The sequence below is a fragment of the Trachurus japonicus genome, chromosome 4 (assembly GCF_045865225.1).
Source record: "Trachurus japonicus isolate A0001 chromosome 4, Traja_1.0".
Classification (NCBI taxonomy): Eukaryota; Metazoa; Chordata; class Actinopteri; order Carangiformes; family Carangidae; genus Trachurus; species Trachurus japonicus.
This window is the reverse complement of record NC_140910.1, coordinates 28,781,605-28,796,636: the sequence shown is the minus strand read 5'-3', so window position 1 is coordinate 28,796,636 and position 15,032 is coordinate 28,781,605. Positions and strand designations below refer to the sequence as shown.

Here is a 15,032-nt window from a genome sequence, read left to right as displayed (position 1 = left end):
CCTGAACACAGTAATTTTTCTTTCTTTTTATATTTCTTTTCTTCTTTTTACTGGACTTTATAATAAGTACACACTATTAAAGCAGATATCAGCGGCACGGCCGTTTCGGCTAATGCTGTGTTCAAGGCAGGCTTTTGAAACCGTAAGTTACAGCTTCAAGTCACAACTACGACTTGGTAGCGTTCCAGGTAACCCGTAGCTCGTGTTTTTACCGTCCTGTTGTCTGTGAAAGTTCCCTATAACGGCCACTCGTAACTTCCGACCCGTGAACTCGTACCAGATCGAACTGGTATGACTTCACAGGAAGGAAAAACACAAAGTACGAGTTTCCTTGAACGCACCATGAGTTAGCAGCCCCCGCCCTTGTCAGGCATCAATTGGTCCTCGTGCTACGTCACCACATTCACGCGCATCCCTTGGCTGCACACACAGCCCTTCATGCCGTTCTCTCCCCTCATTGGATAACACTTGTATCCCACAAGGAAAATTTTCTCCTCGGGTTACAGCAGAGCAGAGTGACGGAGAGACTCGTGTTTAGGCTGAAATACTTCATGTAAGTGATTGCTGACGGAAAATAGGACTATTTAGGACTTATATTAACAAAAACATTCCACTGATATCTGCTTTAAGCATGACTAAATACCGAATCTTTAATTTATAATGCATGAATACTTATCAGTATGTAGTTTATTTTCTATTTAACCTTTATTTTTTATAAATACAGTCAGTGCTTATCAATGATGAATAAAGCATTTTTAACTGTGTTTATAAACTACATACTCATGATGAATTCAGTACTTAAAGCTTGACTAATGCTTAATAGTCTGTACTTATTATAAAAAATATGTTACCTTTTACCTACTCACTGTTGTTTCCTCAATTCAAATTGTTGAATGTAAGATAGCATTTCCTCATTACTTTTAATTTCTCAATGTTTTTAACGTATGTTTGTGTGAATGTGCATGAGGCATGAGTGTGTGGATTAATGTAAAGCATTTTGGGCTGCTTCTCTGTGCATGAAAAGTTGTCTATAAATAAAGTTTGATTGATAGTAAAGTAAAACTCTTCTTTATTTGATGTTTTGGCGTATTTTAGTTGCACAACCTCTAAATCTGTGAATACTGACTATCTGCAGCCGGACAGCGGTTTGAGGAACCTCAACTGTCACAGTGTCGCTCAATACAAACCACAGCGTCGCTCAATACAAACCACAGCTCTGATTTACCTTTTAGACTCCTTCCTGTTAAATCTTGGACACTGATTTTGTTTTCCTCTCTTTAGTTGTGCAGATGGATGAAGGAGAAACTTAGATTTTAGGTGTAAAGTCTTTAGGAGCTGAATGAGCTTTCTCTGGTTTTGCTGTACTTTATTGTACGTTGTGCATTTTGTTGGCTTGGTTGTGTATTTGTTCCTGCTCTGCTCATGTGAAGATGATGTATGGACGGAGGATTTGGATGTCAGACAGCTCATGATGATGTCACATACACTTTCTAAAACGTCCTCTCTGGGTTTGTGTGTGTGTGTGTGTGTTTTTACCTTCTCTCCCTCGGGACAGTAGCCTCTGACAAAGTCCTGGCACACCTCAGCTTTCCGGGACACGTAGACGTGACTGTAGGGGCAGTCGCTGTTGTTACAGATTCCCTTCAGGAAGTAGGAACACACCGGCATCTGGAGAGAGTCCAGAGAAAATGTTTTAACGGTTTAAGGTAAATAACAAAAGAAATCTGCAACATCAGAACACAACAGACCTACAGTACGTGTGTTTTGTTATGTCAAAATAAAACGTCTCATGCGGCTGCAGAGCGTCCAGAACTCTCTGATTATTGGCAAAGTGTCCAAAAAAAAGAGATTGAATTGACTTTGGGAATCAATCTGACTCTGACTGAATTGATTCTTGGCATTTTTCCTGCAAACATATTAGACAATAAGTTGAGGTGTTTGTTTGAATATGTGCTGATGGCAAAAGAAAAGCCTCCTGGTTGACACTCCAGCATATGAAAATAAAAAGAGTTAATATGATTTATGTGTTGGAGAAGAAGATAAAAAATGTTGCTTTTTTTATTTCCCTTTAATCTATTTTTTCCGTTCTGTGTCAAGAGATCATCTCTGAGTTCCTCCCTTCTCCTCCTCCACAAAAAAAGACAAATGTAAATAGTAGTAGTTTATTTGATCTTTTACACAAATTGTTTTCAGTTGAGCATTAGTTCAACTAGTTCATAAATAGATCGAAAAGGTGTAGGCCAAAGATATCTAGCTTATAAATGCCTACCCTTTAATTCATTATTTCAGTAAATCCATTGGAGCTCTTCATGGTTTCAGAGTCATAGAAATAAACAAGTATCCAATAATTAACAAATGAAGCCAAAAAAATTAAATAAATAAATAATTGAACAGCATTACAGTTGCAATCAACACCCAATTAATCAATCCTGTTTATAGTTTTCTGTCATACTATGTTTTAATCTATTTCTAAGTTGTGTTATGTTTTTGCTTTGTTTGAGATCCTCTGTCAAGCTATTCCACAGTTTTACTCCTGTCACAGAGACACACATGCTTTTTAATGTAGTATTTATTCTTGGTTGTTTTAAGTTAAATTTCCCTCTTAGCTCATATCTCATCAAACACCCCCCTACACACACACACACACACACACACACACAGAGGGAGGAGCGGGGGCGCGATGAGAGCACCAGATTACATGAGATTATTTGAGTTGGTAAACAGACATTGTACGGCTTTAAAAAACAAAACCAAACCACCGTCATGTTGGGATCAGACGTGTCCCGTGTGCCAAGTGATCCGTCACACTGAGCAGCTAAATGACCTTAATTGCAGTTGACAGCGGCGAAGTGAGAGTGAATGTGTGTCCTGACAGCATGTGTGTGTGAGCAGAGAGATCTACTGTTTGGCGTGTTAGGGTTGGGGGGGCGAGCCTGGTCTAAATATACCTCTGAGAAAAGAAGGGAGGGGGGGGTGGGCACAGCTCAGAGCGGGGTGGGGGGGAGACTCCACCTCGTTGGGATGAGATCAGTTCTACCTAATTAACTGCTACAGAAATATTTATCCAGGCTGCAGCTCGTCCAGCTCTCATGATGTGTTTATGTGCTTTGGATGTGTTGGCCAGTGCTGGAGGAGGAGGGGGGGGGGGGCACGAGGACTAGGATGGGGTTCCCGGGTGTAAGGGATGGGGGGGAGTAGGGTGTCTGGTTTCGAAGGTATTTGTGGTAGTGGGGGGGGACAGGAGGGGGGGTGTAGGGTTCAGGATTCGGGCTCGCCTGTACGCACCAGAGCCCGGATCAGGTTCGGAGCTGCTGGGTGTATAACCCCCCCACCACCACCACACATCACCCCATCATACACTCCTGTTTTGACTCCAGTCACTCCATGTAATATATTCAGCATTAGTATCACCACATTTGCAATACTGTGCAGAAGTGTGGGGAAACACATACAGTACAAAAGTGTCATGCACCCCCCGTTCACACTTCAAAAAAGAGCCGTAAGGATTCTACACTATGAGCACTAACAGAGCAAACACACAAGCCAGTTGTTCATCAATGCAAAAATCCTCAAATTACACGACTTAAAGGGATAGTTCAACATTTGGGCAAATTGGCCCATTGCTATAATCCCTATAGTCATAGCAGTAGGTTCGTTACCTTTAATTGTCGGTGCAAGCTATTTTTAGAACGGCGGAGCGGAGCGGCAGGCTGCTCAGGGCTATGCTATGGAGGCTAAGGGAATTTCTTGGTTTCCCTCATCAAACTCATCAAATACACAATCAAACAACTCAAAAATGCTGTTGTGGACAAGTTGTGAGTTGCACAATCACCACGCTATGAGATAATAACGGAACGTTACGAGACAGAGTTGTTATAGAGGTAAATTCATGGCAATGAGCCAATTTGCCAAAATGTTGAACTATCCCTTTGATCAACTACAAAACTCTGCAGATTATGTACAGGGCAGCAAACAGAGACCTTTTTTCATAGACAGAGAAGTGACACACAATTTGAGAGGAAATGTGTTATTTAGGCAGAGGAGAGTGAGAACTACGCTAAAATCCTTTTCTATCTCAGTCACTGGTGTCAAACAAATTAGATGATGAGGTTAAAAAACAAAATCAAGAAGCTTGTGGGCTTTTAAAAAAGAAATACGAAACTCTATTCTAGACAATTATAAATTGATTTAAACCCAGAGAAAGGGGTTTAACGTTATTCTGGATTGGCTGTCTGGAGTCCAGACCGCAGCTCTGCTGTTGTATCACGTTTATAAGAAAGAAAAATTGTGATGAAATTAATGTATTCTGAATGGTAATCGGGGCGGGACCTGATAAGCTTTATGCTTCTCCCGTTTTCCCTTTCGGTCATGTTGCTTGTATTGTGTAACTGAAATTGTGTGTGATGAAGCCTGATTCAATTAACATGTCCGAAAAAAAGAAAAAAAAAAAGAAATACTGGTCCATTTACCTAACCTAACGTACAATTGGTAGGAATTTAAATCTTAGTGTGTCATTTGTGATAAAAAACACACAAACGATTAAAATAAACATTTGGTATGGATGACAATCAATGATTTGAATATTTAAAACACTTCCCCTTGGGGATTAATAATTGGTTATATATTGATAGTAGATACTAATAATAATAATATTTAGTATAAATAATTAGTAATGTAATTATATTTTGACTGTATTTGATTTTACACATCATGTCAGCATTCATGTTGTGAAATTAATTAATGCATAATAATCGTAATACCGTGATTATTTCTCTGACAATAATCGTACACAGAAAATCTATAATGGTGACATCCCTAGTCCACATGAAACAGGAGCGGGTGTATCCGGTGGTGGGAGGGGCCAAAGGTTGGGGGGTGAGCTGGAGCGAGGTGGCGTTACAAACAGACAGCTGGGCTCTCAGCACGTACAGGCAGCGGGGTGACAGCCAACACAGGTGCGGGGCATTGTGTGTGTGTGTGTGTGTGTGTGTGTGTGTGTGTGTGGAGGGTGAGGCAAGACACCTGTTGGAGAGTTGTTTGTCTCAACTTTAAAAAAAAAAGGAGGAGGAAAAAACAGCTTTCCCTTTTTAAACGGCTTCACTTTCCCATAGACGGGCAACACACTGAAAGAGTCTATAAGAGGAGGTGGAGCCACTATGACAATGACCTTAAATTTTTTTATGCAGCGACCGTCTGGTGTACTGTAGGTTCATGTTTGATATCTTCGTCCTGTTTAAGTCACACGCAGTTAAATATACTGAGCCGCTGGCTGAGCGTCGTCATGTCTGTAACTCTATGAAGTGGATTTAGTGTCGATGTCCACACAGTTTGGTTTGCTGGAGTTGACTTTGGCCACTGTGATGACTCAATATTACATCTCTGGTAGACTGACACTGTGATAAAACAGTCGTTGGATTCAACGGAGGATTAGAAGAAAACTGATATAAAAAAGTTCTCTTCCTTAGATCTAATATATTGCAATGTATATTGATATCATATAAATTAATATATGCATCTAATTATTATGTACATCTGTTGTTTGATATTTTGATAGTGACTGAACACGTCAATTGTGAACAACTGGAAACTGTGAGGTAATAATCAGTTATTACTAATATAAGTAAAGTAAGTAAAGTATGCCTTTATTCATCCCACGACGGGGAAATTTGCAAAGTTACAGCAGCAGTACATACAAACAAACACATTCACACAGGCCGTGCATACTGTGGTGGTGTACTATAATACTTTATTGCAAAGCTTATGTGGGAGATTATTTTTCAGAGTATTCTGATATACAGTATGTATTTAAGTGATATTATGTATGGGGTTACTGAAGTTTTTAATGGTATATTTGTGTTTATTTTCTGTATGTTGTCATTATTTTGAGTCTGATATAGAGGATCTATATCCTTTATCAGATGTATTTTCATTAAATTTCATTCAATTCATTAAATTTATTACCTTCACAAACATAATCAGTCATTTCATTCTCTTTGCGATATTGTACCTTGAATCCCCCCCCCACCCAGGTATGTATTCACAAAGTAAATAACAAACCATAAAGAAAACTGGTATTTGCCAAATGAGGATCTCAAAGAAAGAAAATTAACTAAAAAAATAAAATAAAATAAAAAAATAAAATAAAATAATTGGATAATTATCAGTTAGTACTGTTGTTGACACATTTTCTGTGTATTGAATATATTAGAATATTGATTTCAGCCATAAAAGGTAAAGCAGGATAAGAGGTGATCTGAGGTGACGACCGTGTTCCACTTTTCTGTACGTACACCTCACACACAACTCACCTGAAACAGAAATAATAGCAGATGCCATCACACTGGTGATCCCCCTCCCCCTCCTCTCCAGTCACAAGCTCTAACCTTTAGTTGCTGCTGCTGCTGCTTCTTGTTTACCCATAAGCCCCCTCTGTCCTGAACGCCCCATCAGGTTAAGTCTTTCTCGCTCCCTCTTGTGTCATGGAAACAGGAGCCATGCCAAGAAGGCAAACACGATACACGGTGACTGTACACACTGTACTCAATGCTGGCCTTTGCAATGAAAACCCATAAAACACTATGTTGCCCAACATCTAGTGTGTATGTGTGTGTGTGTGTGTGTGTGTGTGCGTGTGTATGTGTGCGTGTGTGTGTGTGTAAGTTACCTTCTCCTTAGCCACCTTATGGGAGAACGGGCAGGTCCCGTCCGCCTGTTTGCACGTCCCTCGCAGGAACCTGCACAAAAACAACATGAAGCTGAAACAACAGAAACCAACAGAGCTGTTCCCCCCCCCCCACCTTCGCAATAAACTTTAAAGATATCCCCGATGCTCGTTTCCATGGAGAAGAAACCAACCCAGAGGTGGTGCACATTCACACGATGATGCCAGCGTTGGTTCATGTATCCAGTGTTGACCCAGAAACTAAAAGTGCACTGGTTTTAACTTCATCGGTTTAATCTGTGCAACAGGAAGTGACGGCTCCGGACTAAATGATGGGTTTGTTACAGATGAAGTTTTTTTGTGCACAGACTTTTTTTTAAATCCAAGAACATGTTTTTGAACTAACTACTGGTGTTTTTGCAGCGACTCCAACCGTGGAGTCTCATGTCCCTCTGAGCTTTTATGGCGCTCGTGTTATGACTTTTATATCTGGGACCTCAGATGCCTTAATCACCACTCTACTACTATCAGATGTTCAGCGGGTACGTTGGCAGGAGAGGAAGATTTTCTCTCTTAAACTGAGGATTGAGTGTCAAAATTTAGCATTTAATGAGTATTAACTGACCCACCCATCCACCACCACCATCACCACCACCACTCTCTTAACATGACACCTCGTGTTGGCGTTACCTTGTGCAAACGGCCACCTTGTCTGGATCGTGTATGTAGGGACAGTTGTTTCCGCGGTTGCACTTGCCAAAGCGGTTGTAGTACATGCAGTACTGCTTCTGCTGCTTCTTCTGACGGGCATTCGACAGCCTGATGATGGCGAGGCTGCGCTGAACGGCGCGGCTGGATTCACAAAAACACAGATAAAAAAAACAGACCACAGGTTTTCCACAGATCAATAATCAGCGGCCTGTTGTGGCCGGAGAGGACAAACCACGCCGGGACTAGAGTTTCACCTCTCCCTCGGGTATATAGGTGTCCTCCATATGCTAATTTTAATTTTAAGATTACTTCTGGCTTAGCAGCTCTTAGCCGAGAGCGATGAAAGGCTGTTAATATCAGGGGGGGGGAAGAGAGAGAGAGGGAGGGAGGATCAAATGCAACGGTCTTGGCTGGGTTTGATTTCAAGATGAGATGCTGTGGTACGAGGGGAGCCAGCAGGATGGCCCACATATAAATGCTGTTAATTAAAAAAGCTTAAAAGTTGGATGTGTGTGCAGAAATCTTCACATTGGAGGAGGGAGGAGGAGTAGGAGGAGGAGGAGGGAGGGGGGGTCGGCTGTGAAAAGAAGCTCACCTGGCTAAGTGACGAGTGTTGGAGGGGCGGTTCCAAGCAGGAATCATGGGAGAGGAGAAGTGGGTGTTGGAGAACCGTCCTGGATGTGGGGAAAACCAGACAAACAGGAGGGGGGTTTAAAGGTTTAAAGGTCTCATACAGTAAAAAAGTTCATGTTCATATGTTGTTTTTATTATAAAGCAGCTCCAGGTTCTACATTTGTAGTGTGAAGTTAACAAGTCCACAGAGAAATGCACTGAGCCTTAAAAATGGGTCATCAGGACTTGTGCAACTTTGTGAGGTCACAACAAAGCAGTCAACCACGCTCTAAGCCCCGCCTACCTCTGTGTTTACCTGAAATCTGCTATATTTTGATTGGATTATTCAGACATAAGTCAGCCAATCAGAAGAGAGGCTCAGAGTTTTAGTTGATAAAACACTGAACCGTCTTTCAAAGAGGAGTGGATGTCTCTCTTCTGATGTGTTCATCATCATTATCTCAAGTGTTTTCATCTAACATTTCCTAACGGTGTGACATTACATACATCTGTCCAAGGTGAAAAAAAGAAAAAAGAAAAAAAAAAGGATAGTGTTATAGCCGTCTGCTGAGCGTCTGAGTGTGTGTTTGTGCAGCCAGATGCAATAACAACCTGATATGTGACTGGTTATTTATACTGTGGTGGTTTGGCGCGGAGGTGCCAAAGCCAAACGTGACGTCCAGCTCTGTCTGACAACATCATAAACACCGTGTACCCGATGCACTCCGCTAAACAGTGGAGGGAAAGGTGTGTGTGTGTGTATTGGGGGCTATGGATCGGAGCAGAGAGGAGGACAAGGAGGTGAGGAGGTTGGTGTTACAGATGACAGTTGACCTCTAATTTTGGAAGTGTTTTGACTGGTCGAGCTGTGGTGTGATTTAAGCGCAGCAGAATTTCAGGCCGCTGGCTCTGGACCAGGAACAAATGTGACGCCGTCGCTGCTGCTGCTGCTGCTTCTCCTCCTTCTCCTCCGTGGCGGTGGAAGATAAGACGCCGCGGCTCCTGCTGAGAAGACACCTGAGGCTCGGCCGGGCTGTGGAGGATGCAGGAATGCGCGTGTGGTGGTGTTGTGTTGGGATGCCGGTCACGAGCTGAACACAGTGGAGCTCTTCAATTTCTCCTGCAGGTGTAGTTGCTACAGAGCGCGCGTATATGTGTGTGTGTGTGTGTGTGAGAGAGAGAAAGAAAGAGGCAGATCCAGGCTTTAATCTGCACCGTCCAGTTCTCCAGACCCTCCCCCCTCACTGCCCTGACAGATGACAACTTTATTATTTCAGATGGCAAATCCAGCCAGCTCTACTAAGTCCATTAGAGAGCATGTGGACAGAGCTGCAGCCACAAACATGAATTAACACCCTTGTATCACCTCCGCGGGTGCACACAGATTTACTGCCCTATGTGCTCGCATGGCACGTCCCGAACAGGGGGCAGGGTATTGAACCTCGGAGCCTTTTTAGCGCCGACTGAAATGCGTCCCGAGCACATCAAAAACCATTAAGTATTAAATGCTGATATCAAATATCTGGTCAGATTCAGACGATATTCGGCTTCCGTCTCCGATGTACGAACCCGATACGTGCTGCACTCATCCCTTTGACTGCTTTGAATTACTGCACTTGTGTTGGCCGATTCACATCCACATCCACATCCACAATAGCTTGATTTCAACATGGATCTGGGAGTTAAATATGTAAATAACAAACTCTTCTGAACAGGTGATAAAAGACCGAGAGGAGCTGAAGCCTCTGTTTATGAATGAAGCCTTTTGACAGTGACTCAGCACTTTTCTAATGCTCAGAAGCAACAGATTCAGTGAAATAGTGAAATTTTGTTTCGTGAATTTTTACCAAAGGACAAAAAGAAAGAAAGAAAGAAAGAGAATCAAATATGATGATTTTCGAAATGTGTAAAGTGAGAACTAATATAAAATACAAATGTGTTTCAGTCTTGGGAGTAAAAATGTGGAATAAGCTCAGTGATGAGTTGAAGACATGTACTGTAGTTCTTTGTTGAGTTTTAAGAAAGCCTTGAAACCTAAAATAATGAAAAATTACAAAATACAGTAATGATTACTTTCATCTTATTATTTTGTACTGTTGATATTCTAGGTAATCTAATTTCATAGAGTGTAAAGGAAAGTGTTGTATGACCGAAATAAACAAATTTCATTCATTCATTCAAATAGTGTCAGATTTAAAACAAGCTTTTTAAAGTATTTATGTTTTTTGTTATCAGTAAGTAAAGTTTAATAAGTTGTAATCATATTCATCACCACCTTATCTATGTTGCCCAGTGTTATCAATGATGATGATCATGATCATGGCGAGGGTCAGTGTACCTGTTCGGCTGATGGACATGTTGGACGCCACAGTGCGAGACAGCTTATTGGCCGTCACCCGGTACAAGGAGCCGCCGATCCAGCACATGCTGCCTCCTCCTCTTCCTCTCCCTCTTCCTCTTCCTCCTCCTCTTCCTCCTCCTCTCCAGTGCTGGGTGGAGGGCGGGTGGTGGTGGTGGTGGTGGTGGTGGTGTCTGTCGTGTGGAGCTCGGAGGCGGCTCTGGAGGAAACTCCTGCGAGGGACGAGACGGAGGCGAAGGAGGAGGAGGAGGAGATGAAACAAGAGATTAATGTTTGATGGAGTCATATTCATACGGGGGGAGTTTATTATGACCTGGACTTGACTGTAATTGTCCCTTAAGCTGCGTTTACAAACTGTGAGGAATTTTCAGTCACGCTGAAATGAAATCACTGTCCCTGCCTCAGTTCCACCCCTCTTTAGCCCGTCTTCCCTCCAGCTCTTCCACTATATCTCCCCTCCTCACTTTATGTTTCCCATCCTCTACTCCCCCCCCCTGCTTCTCCCTCTCTCTCTCTCTCTCTCTCTCCCTCCCATGTCACAGCACTCTGTTAAATTGCTCCTCTAATGGAAAGGACGGCAGTGTGGAAATGGAGAGAATTGAAAAGAGGAGAGGAGGAAATCAATGAGATAATAGGCAGGGCAGGGGGCCAGAGCAGCGAGGTTGGCCCCTACACTGGAGCGTAGAGACCACACACACACGCACACACACTATCTGTATCACAACACACTCTTGCTACAGTCGGTACAGTTGCACACAATCACAGGCCTCTACACACACATGCTCACCATTCAGGAGCCACTCAGTCGACCTGTGTGTGTGTGAGGCTGCTGCGATGTGGTGGTGGTGGTGGTGGTGGTGGTGGGGGGGTGCAGGGGTTATGGCGATAAATTGCGCTGTCCTGTCACTTCTATTTGGGGCGGATTGGGGCTGGTGTGCAGGGCGCCACTGGAGGTAATTTGCTGCCGTATTTCAGATGGGCTGGAAATGGGTTTAGAGCGAGAGTTCATGCCTCCCATTACAGAGAGAAGAGAGGGTTACCCCGGACGCACGCCGCGCGCAAAACAACTGACACGGACGCTTAACGCACCGCCGCCGCGGCCCGCTGCCGAGCTGCTGCTGCACTGCTGCAAATAAGAAAAAGAAGGAGAGCAAATATCAGCCATCATCAGCGCACAGCGTTCACGTGCACGGTCGCCCCCCCCCCCCGACTGCGCCGCCATAACTCAGAGGCACAGACACTCAGTTTCACTGATCAGCGGCTGCCCTACACAGGGCAACTGCAGCCAGGGGAGCCGTAATGGAGGCTAATGTTGGAGCGCTGACTGCCACCCAGGGAGGCTTAAACAAGGACCGGGCGGCCTGGGGAGCCACAATGGAGGTTAATGGGGATACGACATGAACAGTTAACACAGACGGCCGTTAACCCTGACACAGGGCTGCAGCCAGGGGGGGAGTGGGGTGCATGAAAGGGGGGTGTAAGGCCCAGTCTGTTTTCACACTGGGTTTTGTGTTTTGAAACCGGAATCAAAAGAGTGATTGTCCTGCTCACACACACACAGGCAGGCACATTTCCATGTTTACCTCATAAAAGTGCAAATTCATCGCTGTTGCCAAGGAATTATGGTGGCACAGATTTTATGTTACTGTTTGGCCTTTTAATCAAGAGAGACAGAAAACATCGAGGGGAGAGAGAGAGAGAGAGAGAGAGAGAGGGAGAGAGGTGGCAAAGGCCAAGGGTCAGTGTCTAGTAACGTGGTAGGAAGGAATTCTCCTCCAGCCAAGACACATGTAAACCTGAGAGGAGCTGGTGGAAAAGGTTTCCTCAGAGGAGTCAATGTGTCGACGTCACATCATATATTTCAGTTCTCTGTTCGACGCTGGAAACTGAAGCTGCACTGACATGTTGGCGCCACAGAAACTGCATAAGAATCAAACTAAACAAACAACAACCGTGTTCACTGAGCTGCAGAAGGAGCATCATGTCTGAATGCTTGATATGTTTAAGGTCCAGTGTGTAATTATTGGCAGAGTTTATTGGCAAAATCTGAATATACTACCCAGAATATATTTGTAATCACTATAAAATAAAATTTGTCTGGTTTTTGGCCTTATAATTCTTATTTTATATACATATAGCATTCCTTTAGAGAGTGTCACCATCTTGCGTTGCCATGTTTTTACGCCAGCCCGAACGAAAAACCCAGCAGGCCTGAGAGCACGTTTCATGAGTTTCACGTTCATACAGTAAATAAACCAATGAATAAAGAAGGCAGAAGGAAAGAAGAAGGAGGAGGAAACAGCAGACATATCGTAAAATGGTTTAGACCTTCACTTCACCGCTCCATGCTCCTGAAATACTCCCAGTCGTCCCAGTGAGCAAGTGAGCGCAGCAAACTAGAATCTGAACGCTACGGTTTTACCCCCATTTTATACACTAGACCTTTAGAGATCTCATATATATCCAATTTTGACAAATGCAGGTAAGTCTGAGAACAGAAAAACACCACAACACAACATCAGACACCAATAAAACCACACGTCTTTAGCTAAACTCAGACCAAAGTGCTATTTACACTGAGTTGAGTTCTTACACTTGAAGTTTTTGCTTGCATACACACATTTTAATCACCAGACCGATGTGAGATGTACAGCACATGTGAATGAGTTTTAGCCGCGGGTCTAACACCATTAGTGAAAACAGCCTCTGTGGGAGCAGTTACCTTCACAATAAGGTAATCTGCCTGTAATGAGAGAGGAGGAGAAGAGGACGGAGCAACGGACAACAAACTAGTGGAGAGGCAAAAAAAAAAAACTACAGCATCAGAGAGAGGCAGAGAGAGTTTTTTCTCCCTCTCAGCCTCCAGACAGTCCTTGGCCTGTTTCCCGTGGTGTCCTTGACCTCCGGAGGAATATGTGTTATCAGAAAGCCTCCAGGACCGGCTGAGGCACAAATCTTCACCGGCTGGACAGCCAACCTGTTTCAGAGCATTTCAGGGCAAGGGGGGGGCATATCTATTGTTCTCCACTGTGCATTTACAAGGACCATGGGACACTATAACACAACTATTATCCATAATGAAAACTGGGAAAAACTCCACTCATCAATATTTCTGTATTAATGGTTGGTGACGGATCTATATGATATTATAAACAGTTTTTTAAGCCTTTTTAGCCCCAGGTTTTGGTTTTAAAGGTGTACAGAAAAGAAAATTGAATTTGAGCCCACTCTGGGTCATAAAATTAGTGTAATAACTCATCTATCAGACGATGTAGGCCAAACTTTGTGCAAAATTCTATTTTTGAGTAAATCCGTGATGAAAGTGTGTATTTTAGTGTAGTTTTTTTTTTTCGTATTGGATAATGCAGGCGCACGGATTATACGTCAGCCTGTACACGATTCACCAGCCACTGATATTGGATCCGTAATCCGTCATTCAAACGTCTGAGACACGCACACACACACGGAGCTCGGGCTCGCCCCAAACTTTGAATATCCCGCCCGCTCGATAACGACCAATCAAATTCATTTTCCTTACTCGGGTAAACTCGTGTTGCAGCTCGTGACAACTCGGCGCGACAAACAGGACAAACGGCCATTTCTGTACACCTTTAAAGGGGAACAATGTAAGTCTGTTGCTTTTTTGCTGATTTTTCTAACCCTTCTCCCTCCCCACTTCCATTTGTTTTAAGTGAAGCCAGCAAGAAATCAATCCATTGAGCTGTGAATAACGTTATATATTATATACGTGTTATAATGTCTGTATTTGTGTGGTCTTATCTGTCATAAACAAGAGATCATCGTGGGTTACAGGGCGCGTTTGTGTTGTGGTGCCGCCGAGTTGAGATCTGGGACACCGGGTCGGAGGCTCTGATCTTGCAAGGTTGGTTTTTCGACCAAGAGACACTAGGTTGAAGGTAGAGAGCCTCCATTCTTACTGTAACTGTAAGTCATTTAACCATCACAATTATTCTGAAGCTGTTTAATTAAGGTAAAAATCTTGCATAGTTCCCCTTTAAGGTACATTTACTTCACAGCTATGTCTCAAAATCACAGCAAAAGTAGTGCTGCACTGCTGGTATAATGACAGGACATACTCTCTCTGTTAACTTTGAGTTTTAACCTCACTGAAACAACCTTTAGATTCAAATGAAAGTGATTTAAATCAAACAAAAATATTAGATCATTTTTGCTTGATGAATAATGCCTGAAGAATGAATCATTTCAGCCCTGAAATACAGTTTGTGCACTTGTGTGTGTTGTAGAAGACAAAAGACAATGACTGGAGGTCAGAGTAAAAGAACTGAGAGTCCACAAAAAAAGAAAGAAAACATATGGAGAGAAAAGAGAAGAAACAGAGGAGGAGGGGCGGAAGGGGGCAAGGGCGCAGAGGAAGCCCCTTGAGACTAGTCTGCATGCGTATGTGCTATAGCGTTTGTGTGTGCACGCATGCAGGTGTGTGCACGTGGACTGCTCTGACCATGCGATGCACAGATAAAAAGGAGAGCACGATTCAGCATTACCCGCGCTGTTGATGAATGATCCGACTTTTGTTTTAGTGACAGGGAAGAATTTGGAGGGTCGCGCGACTGCTCAGAATAATGCTGCCCTCGTCTATTTGTCTGCAACCCAAGCATTAGTGGGCTCATATTGGGAAACAGTTACCCTTGAAACAGAGCGCAGCAAAAA

General features: G+C 43.2%; 1 protein-coding gene across 1 annotated transcript in view; it reads right to left on the bottom strand.

The window, feature by feature from the left end:
• Positions 1-15,032, bottom strand: part of zc3h3 (zinc finger CCCH-type containing 3) — a 71,145-nt gene that overhangs the window by 11,611 nt on the left and 44,502 nt on the right. The window contains exons 5-9 of the mRNA XM_085775110.1: positions 10,323-10,555; positions 7,968-8,046; positions 7,352-7,513; positions 6,665-6,734; positions 1,537-1,668 (exon numbers count right to left, since the gene is read on the bottom strand). Of these exons, the coding sequence (XP_085631236.1) occupies positions 1,537-1,668; positions 6,665-6,734; positions 7,352-7,513; positions 7,968-8,046; positions 10,323-10,555 (676 nt within the window). The remainder of the gene's footprint in view (positions 1-1,536; positions 1,669-6,664; positions 6,735-7,351; positions 7,514-7,967; positions 8,047-10,322; positions 10,556-15,032) is intronic.